At 32.1% G+C, this 23,681-nt stretch overlaps 1 protein-coding gene across 1 annotated transcript; it reads right to left on the bottom strand.

Annotated features, from left to right (window-relative positions):
• Positions 1-20,311: 20,311 nt before the first annotated feature.
• Positions 20,312-21,276, bottom strand: LOC145932890 (uncharacterized). The gene is made up of 2 exons (XM_083032117.1): positions 21,174-21,276; positions 20,312-20,916 (listed from the first exon to the last, which is right to left on the bottom strand). Exons 1-2 carry the CDS (start codon positions 21,274-21,276, stop codon positions 20,312-20,314), a joined length of 708 nt encoding a protein of 235 aa, XP_082888243.1.
• Positions 21,277-23,681: the final 2,405 nt, after the last annotated feature.

The raw sequence follows: 23,681 nt of genomic DNA, 5'->3' as shown, positions 1-23,681 counted from the left end.
TGTATATTTTATTTCATAATTTCCTTTCTTAAAAATCGCACAGAGAAAATATAATTCAAAACCGTTTGACTCATTTTTCATTCAAATTGCATTATATAATCTAAATTATGAACCATTATGTATATCAAATGAATTATAAATCGAAAAAGGGATATTTTATTGCATATTATATTGCAGCGCATGATCTTGGCGTAACATTTTCATCACTTTTATTTTTGAAGTAGAATGGGACAGAATACAAAAACAACATATTCAATTTTGATCTTAATAAAATTTATCGTTATATCAAAAATTACTTACCGAAGAGAGAACTTTACACCCTCTTAACTGCCCTGGATTCGGCACGGAAGAGACCGATTATTCGACCACGAGGCACGAGGTTTTTCGTTTCCGCGATTGCGACTTTCGGGTGGGGGTAGTTCACACACATGGAGCTCGTTGATTGATTCGCGATTATCTTCGCGTTGCGCGATGAGCGAAATAATCGCGGGGTCGAGTTCTGCGCGTGTCTTGCGTTGCGCAGTGATCCAATTTACGCGCGACGCGTGCGCTTCTAATCCTGCGCGACGATGTAAGGATCACCGAAGGATCTATAATCGATTTCTTTTGGGGCGCGACTCATCGAAGTATCGAGATCCGGTACCCTGGCCGAAATAATCGACAAGTTTCGCGTTGTTTGATCATTGAACGTTTTTTCATAGCGCGTTTTTTAACACTTCGTCTATTATATTTAAAATAATTTGCAATATTTTCAATTGAGAGAGAGAGAGAGAGAGAGAGAGAGAGAGAGAGAGAGAGAGAGAGAGAGAGAGAGAGAGAGAGAGAGAGAGAGAGAGAGAGAGAGAGAGAGAGAGAGAGAGAGAGAGAGAGAGAAACACAATTTAAATTCTTCATGCCATTAAGAGCCATACGTGAACGGTACTGTGCAAAATTATTATTATTTTTTTAACAATGTAGTGTACTCAGAAAACAAATTTTTTTAGGTTTAATATCAAACGCTTAAATATATAATCTAAAATCTGAAATTTATTTTTAATATCGCCATATCTCATTAAATCCATAGACTAGAAAAATATTAGGGCAGAGCCACTGAATCATGTTAAATCGAGAAAAAATAGAAATAAGAAAAAAATTTTTTTTATTTACAAAATAAATAAATTGGAGTATTAAGATACCTTGCAACTATGTGACTGTATATGTATAAGTAAGCTTTTTGATCATACTTGTTAATCTCACTTAATCGGAGTGATCAAGAGACACGGTAGTGTTTCGCGCCTAGTTTGGGCGAAGCCGACTCTAAGAAGCGAGGCACCGTGTATCTTTACGCGAATCGGACAGTTCGAGATAGTCATAGATTCGAATGCTCAATAACGGCTGAAGCGATCGAGTTTTTACTAGGTTTAATCGATAGATTGAGGTCGAATTATATAATGAAAGTGTCTTTATTTTTGCTCTACGTGCTTTGTAAGCGGAAATATAATAATGCAAAGTCTAAATATGAAAAATTTTGTTTAAGAAACGTCATCATCGTTCACGCATACATAGTAGTATCTATCGTGCTACACGCATTATTAATCACACGTATACAACACATGCATACACGTATATCACACGTAAACAACACATGCAATAGATGCATGTAGTGGTAATCTTGTACTGTTCTCACGTTTCACAACAGACGGCGTTAGTGGCGCTTCGCGATATTAGCAGCGTGCGGGGTTATGTATTAGATCTTTTGACATATGATAGGTTAAGTGTGCGGTTATCCAGGATCATAATTGATTCATAGAAGAAGAAGAGATTTATAAGAATCAAGTAATTATTTCATATTTTTTATAACAATATTAACAATTATATTCTTATGAAAAAATAATAGGATGGTTACGTAACAAGAAAATAGTTATTATTATATTATTATGGAAATAATATAGTATATCACATATAAGTAGTATTGCATATCACATGTATGTAGTATATTGCATATCACATGTATCGTTACCATTTTATTTTACTATTTCTTTCATAATAATAACTACTTTCATGCTACGCTACCATCCTACTATTTCTTTTATAAGTACATAATTATTGATGTAAAATAAGGAAGCGAATAAAAGCTAATAATAATAAATAATGTAAAGATAATAGTGCTATAAATGATATGAGCTATAATAAAGAATTTATATACATTTTTATAGCTCATAGCATTCATAATATTATTATCTTTACATTATTTATTATTATTAGCTTTTATTTGCTTCCTTATTTTACATCAATAATTATATACTTATGAAAGAAATAATAAGATGGTAGCGTAGCATGAAAGTAGTTATATTATTATGAAAGAAATAGTAAAATGGTAACGATACATGTGATATGCAATATACTACATACATGTGATATGCAATACTACTTATATGTGAGATGTACTATATTTCTTTCATAATAATTACTTTCTTGTTACGCTGCCATCCTACTATTTCTTTCATAAGTATATAATTGTTAATATAAAATAAAGAAACAGTATATTTTGTATATATGTACGTACTCTAATGATTTAAATATGTTTTACATTACAGGTACAGAATGAGGACATTGTAATCTTTTGAAATAGTACTAGAGTTGCTCAAAAAGTAATGCCCTACATTATTTTTTCAGAATATTTATTCAACAATTTATACACAATATACATGGTAATCTCAATCAACTTCTATTTCTTTATGCCAGTACGATACATTATATGTATTTACTTGCCTTTACTGTACCAACTTTTGTCCTTTCCACGTAACCATGTTTTCACATTTGAATCACGCCCTCTTCATCTTCCAAACCGTATTTCGCGAAGTGCATTTAATTAAGTGGTTCCAAAAGTTAAATATTGGAAGCTATCGCTAAACTGTGTTAAATATATAATTTAAAGATCTCTGCAAAACAAGATTGGGAAGATGATGAGGGGATGATTGAAGCTGTGATGACATGGTTACGTAGAAAAAACAAGAGTTGATACAGCAAAGGCATACATATACTTGTATCGTGCTGGTATAAGGTTATAGAAGTTGATTGAGATTATATTAAAAAATAATATGTATTTAAAAAGAAGAAATATCCATGTATGTTTAAAAACATTTCAAACCTGTTTAATAAATAGTTTCTGAAAAAAATGGCATTATTTGAGCAACCCTAGTAAATCTAAATCATATACAAAAATGAATGATATCCCTATAAAAACTTACCTTTAAAAAAAAGATAAAAAAAGGCGCTTAGTATGGGCATGCCAGTAGTGAAAAATTATCCATTGCAAACCCATGTAGAATTGTTGTATAAAAAATTACCTATTGCAAACCCATGTAGAATCATATGAAAAATTATCCATTGCAAACCCATGTAGAATCGTACTACAAATGTAATGATATAAAAAAAAATTGCGCGCCAAGTAAAAGTAGAAACTTTTGTACCAGTGGAAAATTTAAGTTGCAAACCTATAGAGTCGTATAATGAACCAGTGAAAAATTCAAGTTGCAAACCCATGTAGAATAGTATAAAAATTAAAAAATTATTAAAATTAATACAAATAAAAAAAATAAAAAAATTTTAATTAAAAAAACTAGGCACTGCTAAATTTCAAAATTAACTTTAGCATATTGTTTAATTTAGCAGTGCCTAGTTTTTTTAATTAAAATTTTTTAATTTTTTTTCATTTGTATTAATTTTAATAATTTTTTAATTTTTATACTATTCTACATGGGTTTGCAACTTGAATTTTTCACTGGTTCATTATACGACTCTATAGGTTTGCAACTTAAATTTTTCACTGGTACAAAAGTTTCTACTTTTACTTGGCGCGCAATTTTTTCTATATCATTACTTTTGTAGTACGATTCTACATGGGTTTGCAATGGATAATTTTTCATATGATTCTACATGGGTTTGCAATAGGTAATTTTTTATACTACAATTCTACATGGGTTTGCAATGGATAATTTTTCACTACTGGCGTGCCCATACTAGGTGCCTTTTTTTACCTTTTTTTTAAAAGTAAGTTTTTATATTAATTATTTACCTGGGAAATTGGAAGATAATAAATATAAGAAGTAGAATATATATAAATTATAGATAATTGAAATATTTACATCGTTAGTTTCAGTATGTAAGCTAAATTATGCTTACATCTGTGTCTTCATATTGAACAATAAGTAAACAATTATTATTTTTCGGAAAGTTTCTTCCAAATTTATGTTTCGTGGGTTTCAGTGAAGACACTTTCGTATTCGCACTGTAGTTTATTTTATAATCGTTTAATTTCAATTGTACAAAGGTTCACGTCACCACGATCGTATCGCGGCGGAACGATCCCGTTCGCGACGACGCCTCGGTATCCCGGATCGCGACGATGCCTCGAGAATCGACTCGGGTCGCGACAACGCCTCGGGAAGACCGGGTCGCGACGATATTTCTCGTGCTCTTCGCAGTCACTTTATATATATAATTATATAAATAACTCGTATGCGGCGGTTAAGACCAAGACGCGTGTACTTATTTGTATAATCGCTCGTGTAAAAGATGATGTACTCGTCACCGTTACTGTCCGAATGTTCCGGGCCTTCGCTCGACTTCTCGGCAGGTCTTAGGGAAAACTCTCATTATTGGTGGATCCGAAATCCGCCCCCCGTTGTCTCCACGAATCAGTGAATAGTGACTGGTGGGGAGATCGAGGGGAACCGCAGGATCCAGATCAATATCGCTGAGAGCATTTTTCGGCGGTGTGGGTTTCCTTTGTCGCTTTGCTTAGATCTAATTACATAAGGAATCGCGGTCGTGCACGACTCTTTTTATTTATGCCGCAACATTTATCAATGTTTTTTTGATACAATTATATATTTCTATGTCATGCAATTATATAATATTATATAAAACAAGTTTGATTAAAAGATACAGCATCAAGCTTATTTAAAAAATTTTGAATTCAGAAATATTTAAGTTTTAAAATATAATATAGATATGAATTGTATGACATGTATATAATAATTCCTTTTAATAACTGGATTTCGTCCTCTGTATTTTGAAATGTATATATGTATGTATATATATATATATATATACAGGGTGTCCGGTAATAGTCGCATCAACCGTCGTGTGCAGGTAGAGCTAGTTAAACCGAGTAGAAAAGTCCTTTACCATTTTGCGATATTCTCAATAATAAGAGAGATATTAATTAATAAAGATCCGCCAATTCGCGTGACGACGGCGAGAAAAGACAGCCCAGTTTCATATCGTTACTAAGGATGCGGCGAAAAGAAACAGTATAATGTTACACGGTTGCTAGGCGCGCGATGAAGCGGGGAGGAGCGCTTTACAAAAGACAGTAACTACATACGAGTAGCGCTAACTCTGGACCCCTGAGTGGGCTGTCTCTTCTCGCTTGCACGCTTATCATCGCTCGAATTGGCTGATTTTCTTTAATTTATTTCTCATTAATTATTGAGAAAATCGCAAAATGGTAGAGGACTTTTTTACTCAGTTTAACCTACTCTACCTGCAACTGACGGGTGGTTCGCGAATTATGGGACACCCTGTATATATCGTCACTTAATGATGATTATCGTATTGAATTATGAAATCAAACGTGAAATTTCATTGAATAATTTTCTTGTAAAAAATATCGAAAAATATTAGTTTTTACGTACTCTATTCCATTCTACTCCAAAAATATAAGTGATGAAAATGTTGCGCCAAGATCATGCACAGCAATAAAATATGCAATAAAATATGTCTTTTTCGATTTATATATTTGATATACATAATGCTTCATAATTTAAATTATATAATGCAATTTGAATGAAAAATGAGTCGAACAGTTTTGAATGATATTTTTTCTGTGCGATTCTTAAGAAAGCAAATTATGAAATAAAATCTATATATATAAGTGCCGTCCGTCTGTCTGTCTGTATGTACGCGAACTCCTTCCACATTTGTGGACCGATTTTTGTGAAACAGGTACCAAAATGTTGCAAATTTTTCGGGGGTGGCTGCTGTGGGGTTTATTTTCATTTAAAAAAAATTTTTTTTTTCTCATAGAGGAGGGTATGTTTTCCTGAAAATAATTTTTTTACAGATTTTTACGCCATTTACGCCAATGTGTTTAGGGTGTTCCAAAACATTGTATGTGGATGGTTGCGTGGGTTTTGCCCACCCACGCAACCACCCAAAAAACCAACCAACGCACTTATACATTTGTTCACCGATTTTCAATATATTCGTAAAAAAATTCAGCAAATTTTTCGATGATGGCTACTATATGTGATTTTTTTAACCCACCCTCGCAACCACCCACGCACCCACCTACGCACTCATACATTTGTTAACCGATTTTCAATAAATTGGTTCCAAAATTTCGCTAATTATTCGGGGATGGCTACTATATGTGATTTTTTTTGTTTTACACCTTCACCCACGCACCCACCCAAGCAATCACATATTTATTAACCGATGTTTTCGAAATTGGTAATAAAATTTTCGATATTTTTAAGGGATGACCATTATGGTTATTTTAAAGTTTTGCCCTCCCACGCAACCACCCACGCACCCACCTACGCAATCATATATTTTTTCATCTATTTGCATGAAATTGGTAACAAAATTTATCAAATTTTTCGGGGATGGCTATTATATGTGATTTTTTTTAACAAACCCTCGCAACCACCCACGCACCCACCCACGTACTAATACATTTGTTCACTGATTTTCACGAAATTGGTGAACGATTCGAAATTGGTATTAAAATTTTCAAATTTTTAATTTTTTAAGTTTTGCTAACACACGCAACCACCCACACACCCACCCACGCACTCATAAATTTGTTAACCGATTTTCACGAAATTGGTACCAAAATTTCGAAAATTATTCGGGGATGACTATTATATGTGATTTTTTTAGTTTTGTCTACTTACGCACCCACCCACGCATCTACACACGCATTCACACATTTATTAAATGATTTTCACTAAAATTTCGCAAATTTTTCAAAGATGGTTACTGTATGTGATTTTTTTTAAGTTTTGTCTACATACGCACCCACCAACGCACCCACTCACGCATTTACAAATTTATTGACCGATTTTCAAGAAATTGGTAGCAAAATTTAGCAAATTTATTAGAGATGGCTACTATGTGGTTTTTTTTAATTTTACACCCCAACTCACCCACCCACGCATCTACTCACGCGCGTGCGCATTTAAAAAATGTTATTTTATGTTAAAAAACTTTGTAGTTATAAAAGAGAAACATATAATTTTAATAAAATCATCTTTTGGTAGTGGCGTGATTGTTAAATGGTGTTATTAAGTAAGAGCATTTATTTATTAATGTATTGTTTTTTTTAAATCGTAAAAATTTTTAAATTATTTTGTTCAGTGAGATTTTGCAAAAATCACCCCTTAGAGGTGATGAGTTTTATTTACATGTCATTTCAGATATGACTATTTATCTATCTATATCTATATATATAAGTAGCTGGTTTCAAAAAATTAAATGTCATCATTGATCAAACGAATACAAATCAATTTGAAAATACAATCATGGAAGAAAATAATATACCGAAAGAAATAGAAAAAGAAATTGAAGAATTTCTAAATGGTAAATATAAATAATAATTAATTTATTTAAATAAAATAATATTTTTTTTTTAAATTTGTTAATTGTTTTATTTATATTAATATATTATCACATTAACATATAATCTAATATATTTTTTAATTAAAAAATTTCAGTAATTAAAGATGATCAAATAAATACAAATGAATTTGAAAATTCAATTGTGGAAGAAAATAATATACCGAAAGAAATAGAAAATGTTCTAATAAATGAAACAAATAGATTTGAAATTAAAAATATAACGATGAATCAATTAAATATATCAACAGAAATTGAAAAATTTCAAAATGGTAAAAATATAAACAATAATTAATTTATTTAAATAAAATGATATTTTTTTATAAATTTGTCAATCGTTTTATTTAAATTAATATTATTACATATATATAAAGATATAACCTAATCTATATATATAAATAAAAAATTTCAGTACTTGAAGATGGGCTAGATCATGTATTAATAATGGCATTAGAAGAATTTGAAAAACGAGAGGAGCTAAAGAAGGAGGAGTGTATGAAGAATGAATTTAAAGATAAATTTCAGAAAAAAAATAAAAAGCGGAAAGAAGATAATAATGACAATGATGAAAAAAAGGATAAAAAAATTTAAAAAATATAATTTTGTATAAAATAATTATTTACATTATTAAATATGTGTATTTTTTACATGTTTAGATATTTAATAAAAATTATATATTAAAAATTTTTATTTGTTAATTATTATTTAATAAAATTCGCTGCTTTTTAAATTTCTATACGCTAATTTAATTATTTTTTCAAAATTAATAGAATAAATATTACAACTTTTGTTTGAGATATGCCCAAATATAATATTCATAATTAAATTTTCTACAATTTGCAATATGGGATACGTAACAATAACAGTAATATTATATGTAAAAATTATAGTTTACAAAAATTAATTTAAAAAAATTAATAAACTAACATCATAAATAATAAAAATAACAAACAATAATAAAACTAAAAAACTAATAAATAAATAATAAAAAAAATAATATTTATAATATTAATAACAATAAAATATTTATTTAATTATAAATTAATAATAAAAAAATAATATTAATAATATTAATAATAATTTATTTATATAAATAAATAATTATTTATTTATGTAAATAAATTTTTGTTATGTTTTGTGGCGGGAGAGAGAGAGAGGAAGAAGGAGGCTAAAGGGAAAGAAGATATATTTGAAAAAAATTAATTATATAATATATTATTACATGTTAATATAATTAATAATTGTATTTCCGCGTCGGCGGCCACGTTCGCGTCCACGGCCACGGCCACGTCCGCGTCCGCGTAGTCGGCCTCTTCCGGCTCTTGCCCATCGAGCTTTCTGTTTTACTGTAAAAAAATTATATTATTTAATATTTATTTTTATTTATTATTCTTTATTATTATACTTACATTGCAATGAATCCTTTAAAAAATCTTCTGGCGGTATCACTGCAGGCTGTGGATCGTCAGCAGCCACCACCACTGCAGGCTGTGTATTATCGTCAGCAGCCACCACCACTGCAGGTTGTGTATTTTCATCAGTCAACACCACTACTGGCTGTGGTTGTTTGGCCAAAGCAGCGGCCAATTGCCGCTGTAACTCCTGCATTTCCGTCTTTAAAATATTATTTTCAGCGCTAAGTTCGCGACTGATCTGATCCTAAAAAGATATATATATATATATATATATATATATAGATAGAAGATTAATAATCTAAATTTCTCTCTCTCTCTTTCTCTCTCTATCTTTAACACACAAATACAAAAATCTCTCTCTTTCTCTCTCTATCTTAACCATATTATCTCTTTCTCTCTTTCTCTCTTTCTCTCTCTCTCTCTCTCTCTCTCTCTCTCTCTCTCTCTCTCTCTCTCTCTCTCTCTCTCTCTCTCTCTCTCTCTCTCTCTCTCTCTCTCTCTCTCTCTCTCTATCTATCTATCTCTCTCTGTCTCTCTTTGAAATTAAAATTTACTTACATTATGCTCACTGGTGTTGCACGCATTTTCGTTTATCTCTTTAGACATCTTGATTAATTAGAAGCCGATTTATACAATTATACGTAGTAATTAGAGATGTGTGACATTAACTACAAAGAACAGTTGAAAGAAATGTGGTACGCATAAAATAATAATATTGAAGATAAATGTTACTATAGTCAAGGTATAAAAATTAAAGGTTTATTTACACGAATTGCACACATATACAAAAACACATACACAAATTTTTCAAAAATTACTTCTTGGTGTAATTTTGTAAAAATCACCCCTTAGGGATGAGTTTCGATTTTTTAACGTGAGTCATTTAATAAATTTATCTATAATAAATTGCTGGTTTCAAATTAAATTACGTTAAATGTCATAATGGATAGGTCAAATAAAATAGAAAATGTTATAATAAATAAAATCCGCACAACAAAGAAGGAGTCGAAGGTGTAAAATTTTACGAGAAAGGAAATAGTAATAGACGAAGTTATAACGTTGAAGAGGGAGAGTGAAGGGAGAAACGGTATATATTTTACATAATTATATATATAGAAATTTGTAATAATTGTGTTTAAATATTTGTAATTAATATTATTTAATAATTACACTTTTATTATATTTTTCTTATTTGAAAAAAAGATTTCTAAGATATTAAAAATTCAATTATATAAAAATTATATAAAAAAAATTTATATAAATTATATAAAAATCTATATTATAAAATTATATAAAATAGATATAGATAGATAGAAAAATATATAGAATTATATAAAAAGGCTGCTGTGCGCCTGTAAAAAAAGGCTGCTGTACGCCTATAAAAAAGGCTGCTGTGCGCCTGTAAAAAAAGGCTGCTGTGCGCCTGTAAAAAAAGGCTGCTGTGCGCCTATAAAAAAGGCTGCTGTGCGCCTATAATAAAAGGCTGCAGTGCGCTTATAAAAAGAGGCTGCTGTGCGCCTATAAAAAGAGGCTGCTGTGCGCCTATAAAAATGGCTGCTGTGTGTTTATAAAAAAAAGCTGTTGTGTGCATATAAAAAGAGGCTGCTGTGTGCCTATAAAAAAAGGCTGCTGTGCGTTTATAAAAAAAGGTTGTTGTGCGCATATAAAAAAAGGCTGCGGTGCGCCTATAAAAAAAAGCTGCTGTGTGCCTATATAAAGAATTAATATAAAACATAATAAGCACAAAAAAGAAAAGATTCATCAAGAAAATCGATGAACTAATGAATAAATAATTCTTGGTCATACAGAAAGACAAATAATACTTATATATATAGAATAATATAAATATAATTATTACGGCACTTATATATATATATATATATATATAGATAGATATAATTTTTTTATATAAAATTAGGCAATAACATATATTTGAGAACATATATATTCAAAAATTACTATTATATATATTTTAAAAATACTCTATTGTTATTTAACAATTCGTATAATATATCTACGTATACGTCGTATACGGTACGACGTAGACAAGTATGCCTCAAAAGAGAAAAGGCAAAAAATTTGTATAAAGTGAGTCGCGAAAGCAAGCGCTTACGACAAATACGAATAATTGAGAGTTTTGAGGAAAGGTCTCAACGACTTGAAGCTAATGTTCAAAGAAATTCTCAGGAGAGGATCAATGAAAATGATAACGCAAGGTCTCAACGACTCGAAGCTGATGCTCAGAGACATGCTCAGCAAAGGACCCACGAAAATGATGACGCAAAGTCTCAACGACTCGAAGCTGATGCCCAGAGACATGCTCAGCAGAGGGCCGACGAAAATGATGATGCAAGGTCACAACGACTTGAAGCTGATGCCCAGAGACATGCTCAAGGAAGACAAAAAGCTAAACAATTAAATCATTACATTGCGCTAATTGCCAAGGACCATGAAATAAATGTGCCAGTTTATACACTTGGCCAAATGAATGTAGAATGCCAATTTTGCAAATCGTTAAACTTTGCATGTGAAAAATCTAAAGATGGAAAATTTACATATTGTTGTCAAAAAGGCAAGCTTAAATTAAAGCCAATAAATTGTCCTGATTTTCTTAAAAAATTATATAATGGAAATGATTATAAATCAAAAAATTTTATGAATAATATTCGTTCATATAACAGCGCTTTAGCTATGGCTTCAATGGGTGCGCCGGGAAATAGAAATCCATTGGATGTTGTGAACAATGCTCCTTATTGCTTAAAGATTCATGGGCAATATCATCATTTAACTTCAACAGCAATGCGCCCAGCGGATGGGCAAGCTCCGCGATTTGCACAGCTTTACTTTTTAGATACAGAAGAAGCTGTAAATCATAGAATGAATAACAAAGCTAATAAGGAGTGTGATTCAGAAATAATGAAAGAGTTGTCAAGTTTTATGGTTCAATGCAATGAATTTGCAAAAACATTCAAGATGATGCGTCAAGTTGAACAAGATCTTAATCCGATAGGAAATAAAACCATAAATTTAATGTTGTCCTTTAGAAAAAATCCTCAACAAGATCAAAGAAGATTCAATGCTCCACAAGCAAATGAAATAGCTGTGGTCTTTAAGAATGTAGATGGTGAGCCTCCATTTGAAAGAGACGTTCGGATTTATAATAAAAATTCGAACGATGTTCAACAAATATTAATTCTAGACAAAAGGTGTGACCCAATGTGTTATCCTTTGTTATATCCATATGGTAACAATGGATGGCATTCAGAACTTAAATCATATAATCCAAAATATCCAGGATTCAAAGTAACTCAAATGGATTATTATGCTCACCTGTTAGCACCAAGATTAGAATTTAGTCAATTTAAAAAGGCAGGCAAATTGAGATGTCAATTTATACTTGATGCCTATATGAAAACTGAAGCAAATAGGCTTAATTATATTAAATTAAATCAACCTCAATTAAGAGCAGAACTTTATTCGGGATTAATGGATCACCTAGATAATCGAGCACAAAATGAAGGAATTACAGCTGGTATACCTGTGATATTACCATCTTCATTTATGGGCAGTCCAAGAAACATGCAAGAAAGGTACCAAGATGCTATGTCTTTGGTAAGAAAGTTTGGTAAACCAGATATTTTTCTTACAATGACTTGCAATCCTCAATGCCCAGAAATTAAGGATAATCTTGATGGATGTTTAATAGAATTTCGACCAGATTTGGTCGCTAAAACATTCAACTTGGATGTCAAAGAGATTTTAAATGATCTAATTCATAATAAAATTTTTGGAAATATAATTGCTTATGCAGGTGTGATTGAATTTCAAAAAAGAGGACTTCCACATTTGCATTTACTTGCAATGTTGAGTGATGAAGATAAGCCTAGACTTCAAGAAGTTATTGACATGATGGTATGGGCTGAAATCCCTGATGAAGAAAGATATTCAGAACTTAATGTAAAAATTTTGAAGCACATGATTCATGGTCCTTGTGGAGATTCCTCCCACAGATATCCTTGCACTGGAGACGATGGAAAATGTTCAAAAGGTTTTCCAAAAGAGTTTCGTGAAGAAACTAATGCTAATGTGAATGGATATCCTATGTATCAACGAAGGAATTTTGGTAAAAAATACATCGTTAGAGGCAAAGAAGTTGATAATCGATGGGTAGTGCCATATTCACCATATTTAATCATGAAATATGATCGACATATCAATTTGGAAATATGTTCATCGGTGAAAAGCGTAAAATACTTATATAAATATATTCACAAAGGATTTGACTGTGCTGCGATTGAAGTGCAAGCACGAGATGGCACAAGGCTAATTAAAATAGATGAAATTAAATCATTCCTTGATGCAAGATATATTAGTGCTCCAGAAGCAATGTGGAGACTGAACGGATACGATCTGTTTATGAGGTCTCATACAGTAATCAGATTGGCAGTTCATTTGCCTAATCGTCAAATGGTTTATTTTCGAGAAGGAAATGAAGAGCAAGCTGCTCAGAGAGAGCTCACTCGAGAAACTACGCTGACTGCATGGTTCAAATTAAATCAATCTGATGAAAATGCAGTGAATTTTATTTACACAGATATTCCTTATCATTATGTATATGATAAAAAAGAAACTAAGTGGAAGCCACGCAAAAAAGGTGGTGAAAAAATAATTTCAAGACTCTATACAGTAAGCATAAAAGATATTGAGAGATTTTATCTCCGTCTTCTTCTACTACATGTGACTGGAGTTAAATGTTTTGAAGATTTGAGAACTGTAAATGGAGTTCTTTATAATACATTTAAAGATGCAGCAATTGCAAAAAACTTGGTAGAAACTGATAATCTTTGGAGAAAAACGCTGGAAGAAGCAACAGAATCGAATATGCCTGCACAAATTCGAGAATTATTTGCTTACATTTGCATCTTTGGAACTCCAACAGATGTACCAACTATTTGGAATAAATATAAAGATTTCATGATTGAGGACTTTGTACATAACAATGTTGTAAATCCTGAAAATATGGCTTTAAACCATATACAAGGAATTCTGATAAATAATGGAAGTAGCTGTGAGAACTTCCAATTGCCAAATCCAACTCCAATAAATATTTACGTAACAGAGTATAATGTGGATGAAGAAAGAATACGTGGTGATTATTTATTATCGACACTAAATGCTGAGCAAAAGCACGTGTACGATATAGTCATGCGAGCAATTGAAAATGAAAATGAAACTCAGAGGTTATTTTTTATTGACGGGTTTGCAGGAAGTGGTAAAACATACCTATTTAATACATTTTTAAGTGTTATTCGAGGAAGAAACGAAATAATTCTTCCATGTGCTTCAACTGGAATTGCAGCCACAGTTCTGAAAGGAGGAAGAACTTATCACTCTCTGTTTAAGCTTTCAATCCCAATTGATGATGGAGCTAAATCAAATATTAGAGGAAATTCTCAAGGTGCACGAGAAATGATTAATGCCAAATTAATCATATGGGATGAAGTGAGCATGACTGTTGGACATGCTTTAACAGCAGTTGATAAACTTTTAAAGGATTTGATGAAGAATCCTCGACCATTTGGAGGAAAAGTAATTTTATTTGCAGGGGATTTCAGACAAAATCTCCCAGTAGTGCCTCATGCACAAAAAGCAGCTATAATTGAATCGATTGTAAAATACAATCCTATATGGAGGAACGTAACTCAAGTTAAATTAAAACAAAATATGAGAACTGCGGAAGAAAAAGAATTTTCAAATTGGCTAATGCAACTCGGAGATGGTAAATTATCAAATACAGATGGACTACATCTCGATATAATTGAAATCCCCAAAGATTTTATAACAAAAGAATCTCTTATTAATGAAATTTTTGGTGATAGAATCACCATGGAACGGATTAGAGAAAATCCAGATAGAGCGATACTTTGTCCTAAAAATGAGGATACTTTTAAAATTAATGACACAATCCTTTGTAAAATGGAAGGAGAGGAAAAGGAATATCTCTCAATTGACTTTATTGTAAGTGATGATCCACAGGAGCAATTAAATTTTCCAACTAAGTTTTTGAACTCTCTGACACCTTCTGGAATGCCAGTTCATCGACTTAAAATAAAAGTCAGTGCTATAATAATCCTATTAAGAAATTTAAATACTAAGAAAGGACTTTGTAATGGAACAAGATTTATAGTAACTAATTTGAAAAATAATCTAATTTATGCGGAGGTTCTAACTGGTCCTGCTCGAGGACAGATTGTCATCATTCCAAGGATAGATTTAATTACAAGTGATTTGGAATTGCCATTTAAATTTAAACGAAGACAGTTTCCTATTCGAGTATCATTTGCTATGACAATAAATAAATCACAAGGACAGAGTTTAGAAAAAATTGGGATTTATTTGCCACATCCTGTATTTGCTCATGGTCAACTTTATGTGGCATTTTCTAGAGCAACCAAAAGGGAAAGTGTAAAAATTAAGATAGATGAATTTAGCAATCAAGGACATCTAATTGAAGGAAGTGAAAAATGTTTTACAAAAAATGTAATATACAGAGAAATTTTGTAAATTGAAGAATTATGAAATTGTATGAGAGCTAATAATAGCGGGTTAGCGGTGGGTACATTAGACGTAATCAAAAAATATTTGAGTAAGGAAAAAAAATGGGTATAATAATTAAATGATAAAAAAAAAAATTTGTATGTATATATATTTACTAAACTAATGTTTCAGATTTAAAACATATTAAATTTTGTGGAAATTAAAATAACAAAAAAAATTAATATAAGCAAACAAAATTTTAATTATAAATATTTAAGTTTATGCAAAACAAGACGCAAAATACAATATCAGGGAGTGAAAAAAAAATAATAGTAGTCATCTTCGAAAAATTTGCAACATTTGATATAAATTTCGTGAAAATCGGTCCAAAAATATGGAAGTAGTTCGCGGTAATACAGACAGAACAATTAATCTTTTGTGTTAAATCAGGTTTTATAAAGGCTTTATGAGAACCGCGCGAAGCGCGGTCCGAATTATAAAAGCTTTGAGGACCGCGCGAAGCGCGGTCCGAAACGCTAGTACATATATAATCAGTGTTGTTCGTTAGCACATTTATCTGTTAACATAGAGGATGATAGTTACATACTATCCGACACATATCTTATGGATGTATGTCTATGTAAATAATTCAGCTGGTAGAGTGATATTTATTTAATATAATTTCTCCTTTGTGAAGCATCCACAGAAACAATAGTTCAAAATTTTTTATTTTTTATTAAGGTAATAACGCTATATAATTCATAAACGCGATTTATGAAACACGTTATGTCTCTGTGACTTATTATTACATGTTTTATTTTTGAAAATATAAAGACATAATTAAATAAATTATTCATCCAATTATTAATAATAAATAATAATTTTGGTATATTTTAATACTATTGAACTCAAGTATATGAAAAGATTAATTAATTTTCATAAACTCTTGAAATTAATTTAATGTTTTTTCACTTTTAACTTCAATATTCAAAATGATTTGAATAAGAAAAACGGAAATTATAATAGAAATAATAAAGTATTTGTCAAATTAACATATGAGTTATCGTATTATTAATAATACAATAATTCGTATGTTAATTGGACAAATACTTCATTATCTTAAACTGATGCTGGTATCTATGAAAGTGAAATCCTCCGCGCTTAAATTATTTGAAACATATGTGATTCTTTCGTCTGAAATATTCGGTGGTAGCAGAATGTATACAAATCCGTTTTCGAAACCTGTAAGTTTTCCTGCTAATTCATAATCCTTTGCAATCGAACAAATCTTAGCAAATTCTTTACACGACAAATGATGTTTTGACAAAAATTGTTGATTCTTCATAATGTCTGACTGCAAAACAAAAAAAATTCATTATATAAATATACAGTTTTCAGCAGATAATTATGTACTAGAGGATCTCGTCAATGCAGCAAGGCAAAAATATAGTATAAAATAAAATAATGTCACTGTTTTAAATAAAAACGAAAATAATACCTGCAAGTCATTATAAACATCCTGATAATTATGAACTGCAGCGGGATCTCTGCTGAAATTAATAACATTGAGCTTAATGTATATTAATATTGTCATTTCGTCTAATTTTAATTTAATATATGTATATATATATATATATATATATATAATGTTAAATAAGTATGTTTATTTGTGCTTCAGGACTGTTAGCATGTAGGTCGAACGAATGTGTGTAAATATACGCGTGATACTAGAGACCTATAATAAGAGATGCGCCAATGACTCCCCACCACAACTCCTGTTCGCCATCTTGTACCCATATTGTGACGTCATGCACAGATGTCTATATAGACATCTGTGCGATCATGTCAACAAAGCGGGTCTTCTGTACGGAGCAGCCGCAAATAAGTCGCTCATTAGTGCATGTTGGTGTATATATCAATAATAATAATAATAAATAAATATATAAATTAAATTTTCTGATTTACTGGTAAAACTAGCTTTACTGATAAAAATGTGCATTCTATTTGATCTGTTAAAATAAAAATTATAAGAATAATATAAAAAAGGATATTAGAATATAATTTACATTATGAGCTTATAATTATATATTACATAAAACAAAATGTTATCTTACAATTATTTTATAATTTCACATTTATAATAATCCACATAACTTCAGTACTTGTCAACATGCAGCAGACGATCTCGTCCAGCGCGGGTATGCAATGGCGGATAAACCATGTGACTCACACTGACCAATCATGGATAGGTTCGGCTTTGGCGTATCTCTTATTATAGGTCTCTATGTGATACGAGCGAGTGAGAAAGAGAGAGCTTGAGCGAGAGAAATAAAGATACGAATAATCCTATTGTATATGCCTTACGACGGCAGGCTCGACGGACGTGACGAAAGCTATCGAAAGCCATTGATTATCCCCGAATAATCTAGATCGACCGACTGATCATGCGCTAATCTCGTACTCCAATATCCTTCCGCCCAAAAGCGAAATCACTCACACTTGTGTTCCAAATAAAATCACTTGATAATTACAATCCGCCGTCTCTACTTTATTAAATTTCAACAATTATAAGTATATGTGTGTAATTGATTGTAATAAAAATATAATAATTTAATAATTTACTTCAACCAGCACCAACATCCATCACTATTTTATCTTGAAATTTTTCTTTTATATTAAAAATGGCATTCTTGTATGCCATTAAATAATGTGTTTTGTTTAGCATTAATTTATGTATCTAAAAATTCATTTAATAAATATATGCATACAATAAACATTATATAATCGATTACATACATATGTATTTTAATTACGTCGAATTTTTTGTAGCTTTTAAAATGTTGATCCATTATTTACTAATATTTACAGGTAACACAATATACAAACTATAAATTTTATATAGAAAATAATCCACACTTCTCTTTTGTTTCATATATTGCTATTTTTCTATATATTCAATTTCTGTTTTTCTATTTTATCTCAATTAAAAGATGTATAAATGTATCGAATATGTACATACATACACGGTGTCCAATAAGGTATTGCTGAAACTATTTAAGTCTTATTCTGTAACATATACAAATATCTGGAAAAATAAAATTATGCGTTTAATAGAAAACATTTTACAGTTTTATTTGAGTATAATATTCTATAATGGAAAATTCTTATTTAATTTTAAAAAACAAATTAAGGAGAAAAGCTCTTATTAATAATTCAATTAAAAGTACACTATATTATGACTTTAAAGAACAAGCGCGGGCGGAAGAGCGCAAATGACATAACAACACAATAAATAAATATGACGATCGTTAATTAATTGCAATCAAAATACAAATAGTAAAAACTTTGTGTCGTAGGTTTTTTTCTATTGAAAAGAATCCTAAACGTTCGGGGATTAGAAGTCCGGAAAATAGAAGTCCGGAAAATGCGTTCAAGCGGATAGCCATTGTCTAATAATGTATTAATGATAAAAATAAAATTTTTAGAATGAAAGCGTGGATGTGATAAAAAGAACGCTCTATTTATTAGGCCTAAGACTATACTTTTTTTATGACAAAGAAGATGCTGGGACAAGAAGTTCAAGTATCTACCGGAGAAAGTAGGACAATGCCAGTCAAAAATTATTCCATTATTATAAAGTGTCATAGTAGTATCTAAAAATTTAAACTATTGTCTCTATTGCTAAATATAATATTCGATTTATATATTATATACTTATTAGTCATTATACTGTCACATTTGCACAAACGAATATTTAACTAGTATAAGAATTTTTAAAGAGATATAAAAAATATAACAAGATACGACCATTTATAAACCTATCAATAATTAAGACAATAATCTTTTATTAATTAATTAAGAATAGTAAAAGTTATATTATATTATATAATATATAATATATATAATATATTTATAATATATAATATATATAATATATTTATAATATAATATAATATAATATAATATAATTATATAATATATAATATATAATAAAAAAAATATAATAAACTTATATTATAAAAATATAAAAATATAAAAAACTTGTTTATTCATAATTTAGTTTAGTTTAAAAAAATAATATAAAAATATATAATTGTAGGGAGGGCACGTCAAAGATAGCGAGCTGATATTAAATCGCAGTTTATTCATCAAGGTTACAACTTAATTATACGGCTTAATCGTAAACGCGGATTTTACATCGGTGGCCGGCCGTCTACCGTTAGCTTAATCGAACCGTTCTGTTCGAGGGCAGGCGTGGAACTGCCTCTTTATCATTAACTAACTCTACACCCGAAATCGTCGATGCATAAACAAACGCAGGCCGGGTCGACGGGACGCAGCGTCTTGAGTGTCGCGAACCTCTTAAAGAGGCAACGCGTCGCACTTAAAGTATCGCCGAGTTATATACTGTCCGCACGCGTGGTTTCAAGTGGCCCTATGCCCATCGGTTCTCTACGTGCGTGGGAATGGCCCTATGCCTGTCGTTCTCGAAACCCTTACAATTCGGCCAGCCTGACCATTAATCGTCCCGATTAATCGTGCGCGTAAAAACAAAAGAAATATTTTACTGCTAGGCAAAATCTGCAGCTAAACTTGAACTTAAATTTAATGTAAACCTACTTGATATAAGCTTAATATAACTTAATCTAACTTAATCTAACATAAACATTATTATTGTTGTATTCAAATCTACATTAAGCCGGTGTCCATGGTCGCATATTTGATGCTTCCCATGTTCCGCGATAAGGCGTTTGCGATAACTGAAACCCTTCAACATCTTTTATTACGTATCGGTCATTTTTAAGTACGCGATCAACCTGATACGGGCCTTTAAACTTTGGTATCAGTTTTTGAGAGACACCCGGTGAATTATCGAAATTCTTTATCATCACTTTATCGCCTACTTGATATTTTTTCGCGGCTTTATGTTTACGATCGTAAGCTTGCTTATTCGCGTCTTGACTCTTTTGGATTTGCTTGGTCGCTTTGTCACGCACGCATGATAAATTTTGGGATATCTCGATTTGCCCGTTAACTTCTAGAGCATCTCGTAGCTCGTCAATTACTCTACCACGTTGCCGCATTCCAAAAAGTAACACGCTCGGGCATTCGTTCGTGGCTTTCGACACGATATTATTACATGCAAATTCTACGTCCTTAAGAGTATTATACCACGATGTCTTTTTCTCGTCTGTTAATTTCGCTATCATCGGTAATATTGTACGATTGAATCTCTCGACCTGACCATTCGCTTGAGGTGAAGCGGTGGCGATTTTCACATGCTGTATGTTCTTATCGTCTAAAAATTGTTCAAATTCACATGACGTAAAGCAACTGCCTTGATCCGAAATAATGCGTAATGGGGACGACTATAATACTCGAAATATGATTGGAGGCATTTTATGACTTCTGCCGCGTTGGTGCTTTTAGTAGCGTATAACTTAACATATTTCGTAAAGGCATGGACAATTAAAAAAATATATCGATTTTTGCTAGAGCTCAACCTTGATGCGGGAGTTAAATGGTCAACGTGTATTGTAGCAAATGGTACACTACTTTTCGGTATGTTGTGTAGTGACCCTTCGGTCTTTCCGGAATTTGGCGTAAAAGCAATACACTTGAGACAACTCTTAAGATGCTTTTCAACCTTCGACTTCATCTCTCCGGGAACCAATAACTACTTAAAATATTTTGAATCGTTTTCTCGACGCCAACGTGACTCATTTCATTGTGATACTTATGGATAATGCTCGTTTCTAACATGGCGGAACGTAAAACAAAATCTGCTCTTGATTTTTCTTATACACTAATCTGTTTCTCATTTCGAATAATTTGCTTTCCGAAAGTTCTAACTCTTTACGAATCTTTAGAATTGCAGGGTCGTTGTTTTGACATAACGCGAGATTTTTATCGAAAGAGTTATCTTCGATCACAAAGACTTGCCGACTCAATGCATTTACGTGCAACATTCGAGAACCTGATCTATGCTCGATAATGTAATCATAATTTTGCATCTCTAATATCCATCGTGCGATGCGGGGATTAGTCTTTTTTTTATTTAATGTCAGACTTAATGCTTGACAATCGGTAATAATTTTGAATTTTAATCCGAGTAAATATGTTCGGAATCGGCGAAGTGCATAAATTATCGCTAACGTCTCTAGTTCGAAACTATGATATTTCGATTCTGTCTCGGTCGTTCTCTTCGAAAAATAAAATACAGGGTACAGTTTCCGATCTGCCTTTCTTTGCAATAGAATCGCCCCGAATCTAGCTGAGCTCGCGTCGCGTCTCGTCTCACGGGAAATACAAGCTTAATATGGGTGCATCAATTAATCGAGCTTTAAGCGCTTCAAATACTTGTCTTTCTGTCTCTTCGAAACGAAAATCCGCATTTTTCTTTGTCAGGTCGTACAGCGGTTTTGCTATAATTGAGAAGTTTTCAACAAACTTCCTAAAATAAGAACATAGGCCCAAAAAGCTTTGAACATCTCGAACATTTCGTGGATCCGGAAATTTTTTTATTGCTTTGATACCCTGCTCCGTGGGTCGTATACCTTCGTTAGTTATTGTATAACCTAAATAATCTAACTTTGTTTGAAGGAATCGGCATTTATCTAAGCGTAACTCTAAACGGTTCGCGACGAGCAGATTGAAAACCTTTTCAAGTACCTGAAAGTGGTGCTCTATCGTCTCCGTCGCGATGAGAAAATCGTTTAAGTATACCGATATTTCTCCTGCGTCAATTTGATCCTTGAATATTTGTGTGACATAACGTTGAAACTTAAGAGGAGCGCCCTTTAGCTCGAATAGCATTCTCACATACTCGTACTGCCCTAACGGCGTGACAAACGAAGTATATTTTATCGAGTCCTCGTGCATTTTTTAATGTGAAAAAACCCGTCTTTGAGATTCAATGTCGTAAAATATCTTTTCCCTTCTAATAAATCTAGTTGGTCTTCAATTAGCGGAAGCGGAAAATTATCGCGGGTCGTTATTTTATTAAGAGTTCGAAAATCTATACACATTCTCATTTCTCCGTTTTTCTTTTTCGTCAAAACAACCGGCGACGCATATTCAGATGCGCTCTCTCTAATAATGCCTTTGGCAGTCAAATCGTCTAAAATACATCGCAGCTTGGCTTTCTCGTCATACGAAGTCTACGGTGCGCACGAAAATGGTTTATCGTTTGTAAGCGTAAGCTTCATAATGTTTTCCACTGCAGGAATCAGTGGTCTTTTCGGATAAACATAACATTTTTCAAACAATTCGCGTGCTCGCGCTTTCACCCCAATCAAAAGATCTTCGTTAATACGCACATCCTGCGGAGATACGCGAGTGTCATTATCATCCATCTGAATAGTCATCGACAACTTCTTCATTTTTTAACGATAGTTTCGCGAACTTTATAAAATCGCGTCCTAAAATCATAGAAATGTTCATTGTTTCATCCGGAACAACGCACAATACAACGTTATATTTTCCGCGATTGAATATGAGTGTCGCTTCTACATGACCCAGCACTTTCAATCCGCTACCGTTAACGCCGCAAAAACGTTTATGTCCGGAATCGCTAAATATATACTTCCGAGGAATATAACATTCTTTGACAAAGCAAATAGGACTTCCCGAGTCGATTAGCGCGTTAAAATTTATTTTAAAATTACCGTCCTTTTCGTCTATCAGCAATTCTACTCGTCGACGGAAATCGTCGTCCTCTCGCTGCTCCTGCGTCACGCAATTGATGTCTTCTTTCGGGGGGCATTGCTTCGCTCGATGACCGAATTTTCCTCACTTGAAACAGGATCCTCGTTCCCTCTTTGGCTTCGTACAGTCTGCTGCAAAGTGCCCAATCTCGTTGCAATTGTAGCACTTTTTTGGTGGATTTGCCTCCTTAGGTTTACGTTGCTCTTCGTGCTGCTGCTTGTTTCTTCCTGTCGCCGAAGGGCCTTCGCGACGTTGTGCAAAAGATCGGTGAGATTCTTTCGGCGGCGGAACGCTTGCGAATGCAATCAGCATAGCGTCCACCGATTGATAACATTGCACCCTCGCCTGCGTGCGTAG

The sequence above is a fragment of the Prenolepis imparis genome, unplaced genomic scaffold (genome assembly GCF_030444845.1).
Source record: "Prenolepis imparis isolate NDT839.2.m4 unplaced genomic scaffold, iyPreImpa1.0 SCAF_2, whole genome shotgun sequence".
Lineage (NCBI taxonomy): Eukaryota > Metazoa > Arthropoda > Insecta > Hymenoptera > Formicidae > Prenolepis > Prenolepis imparis.
Note: the sequence above shows the minus strand (reverse complement) of the source record. Positions and strands in the feature narration are given on the sequence as shown.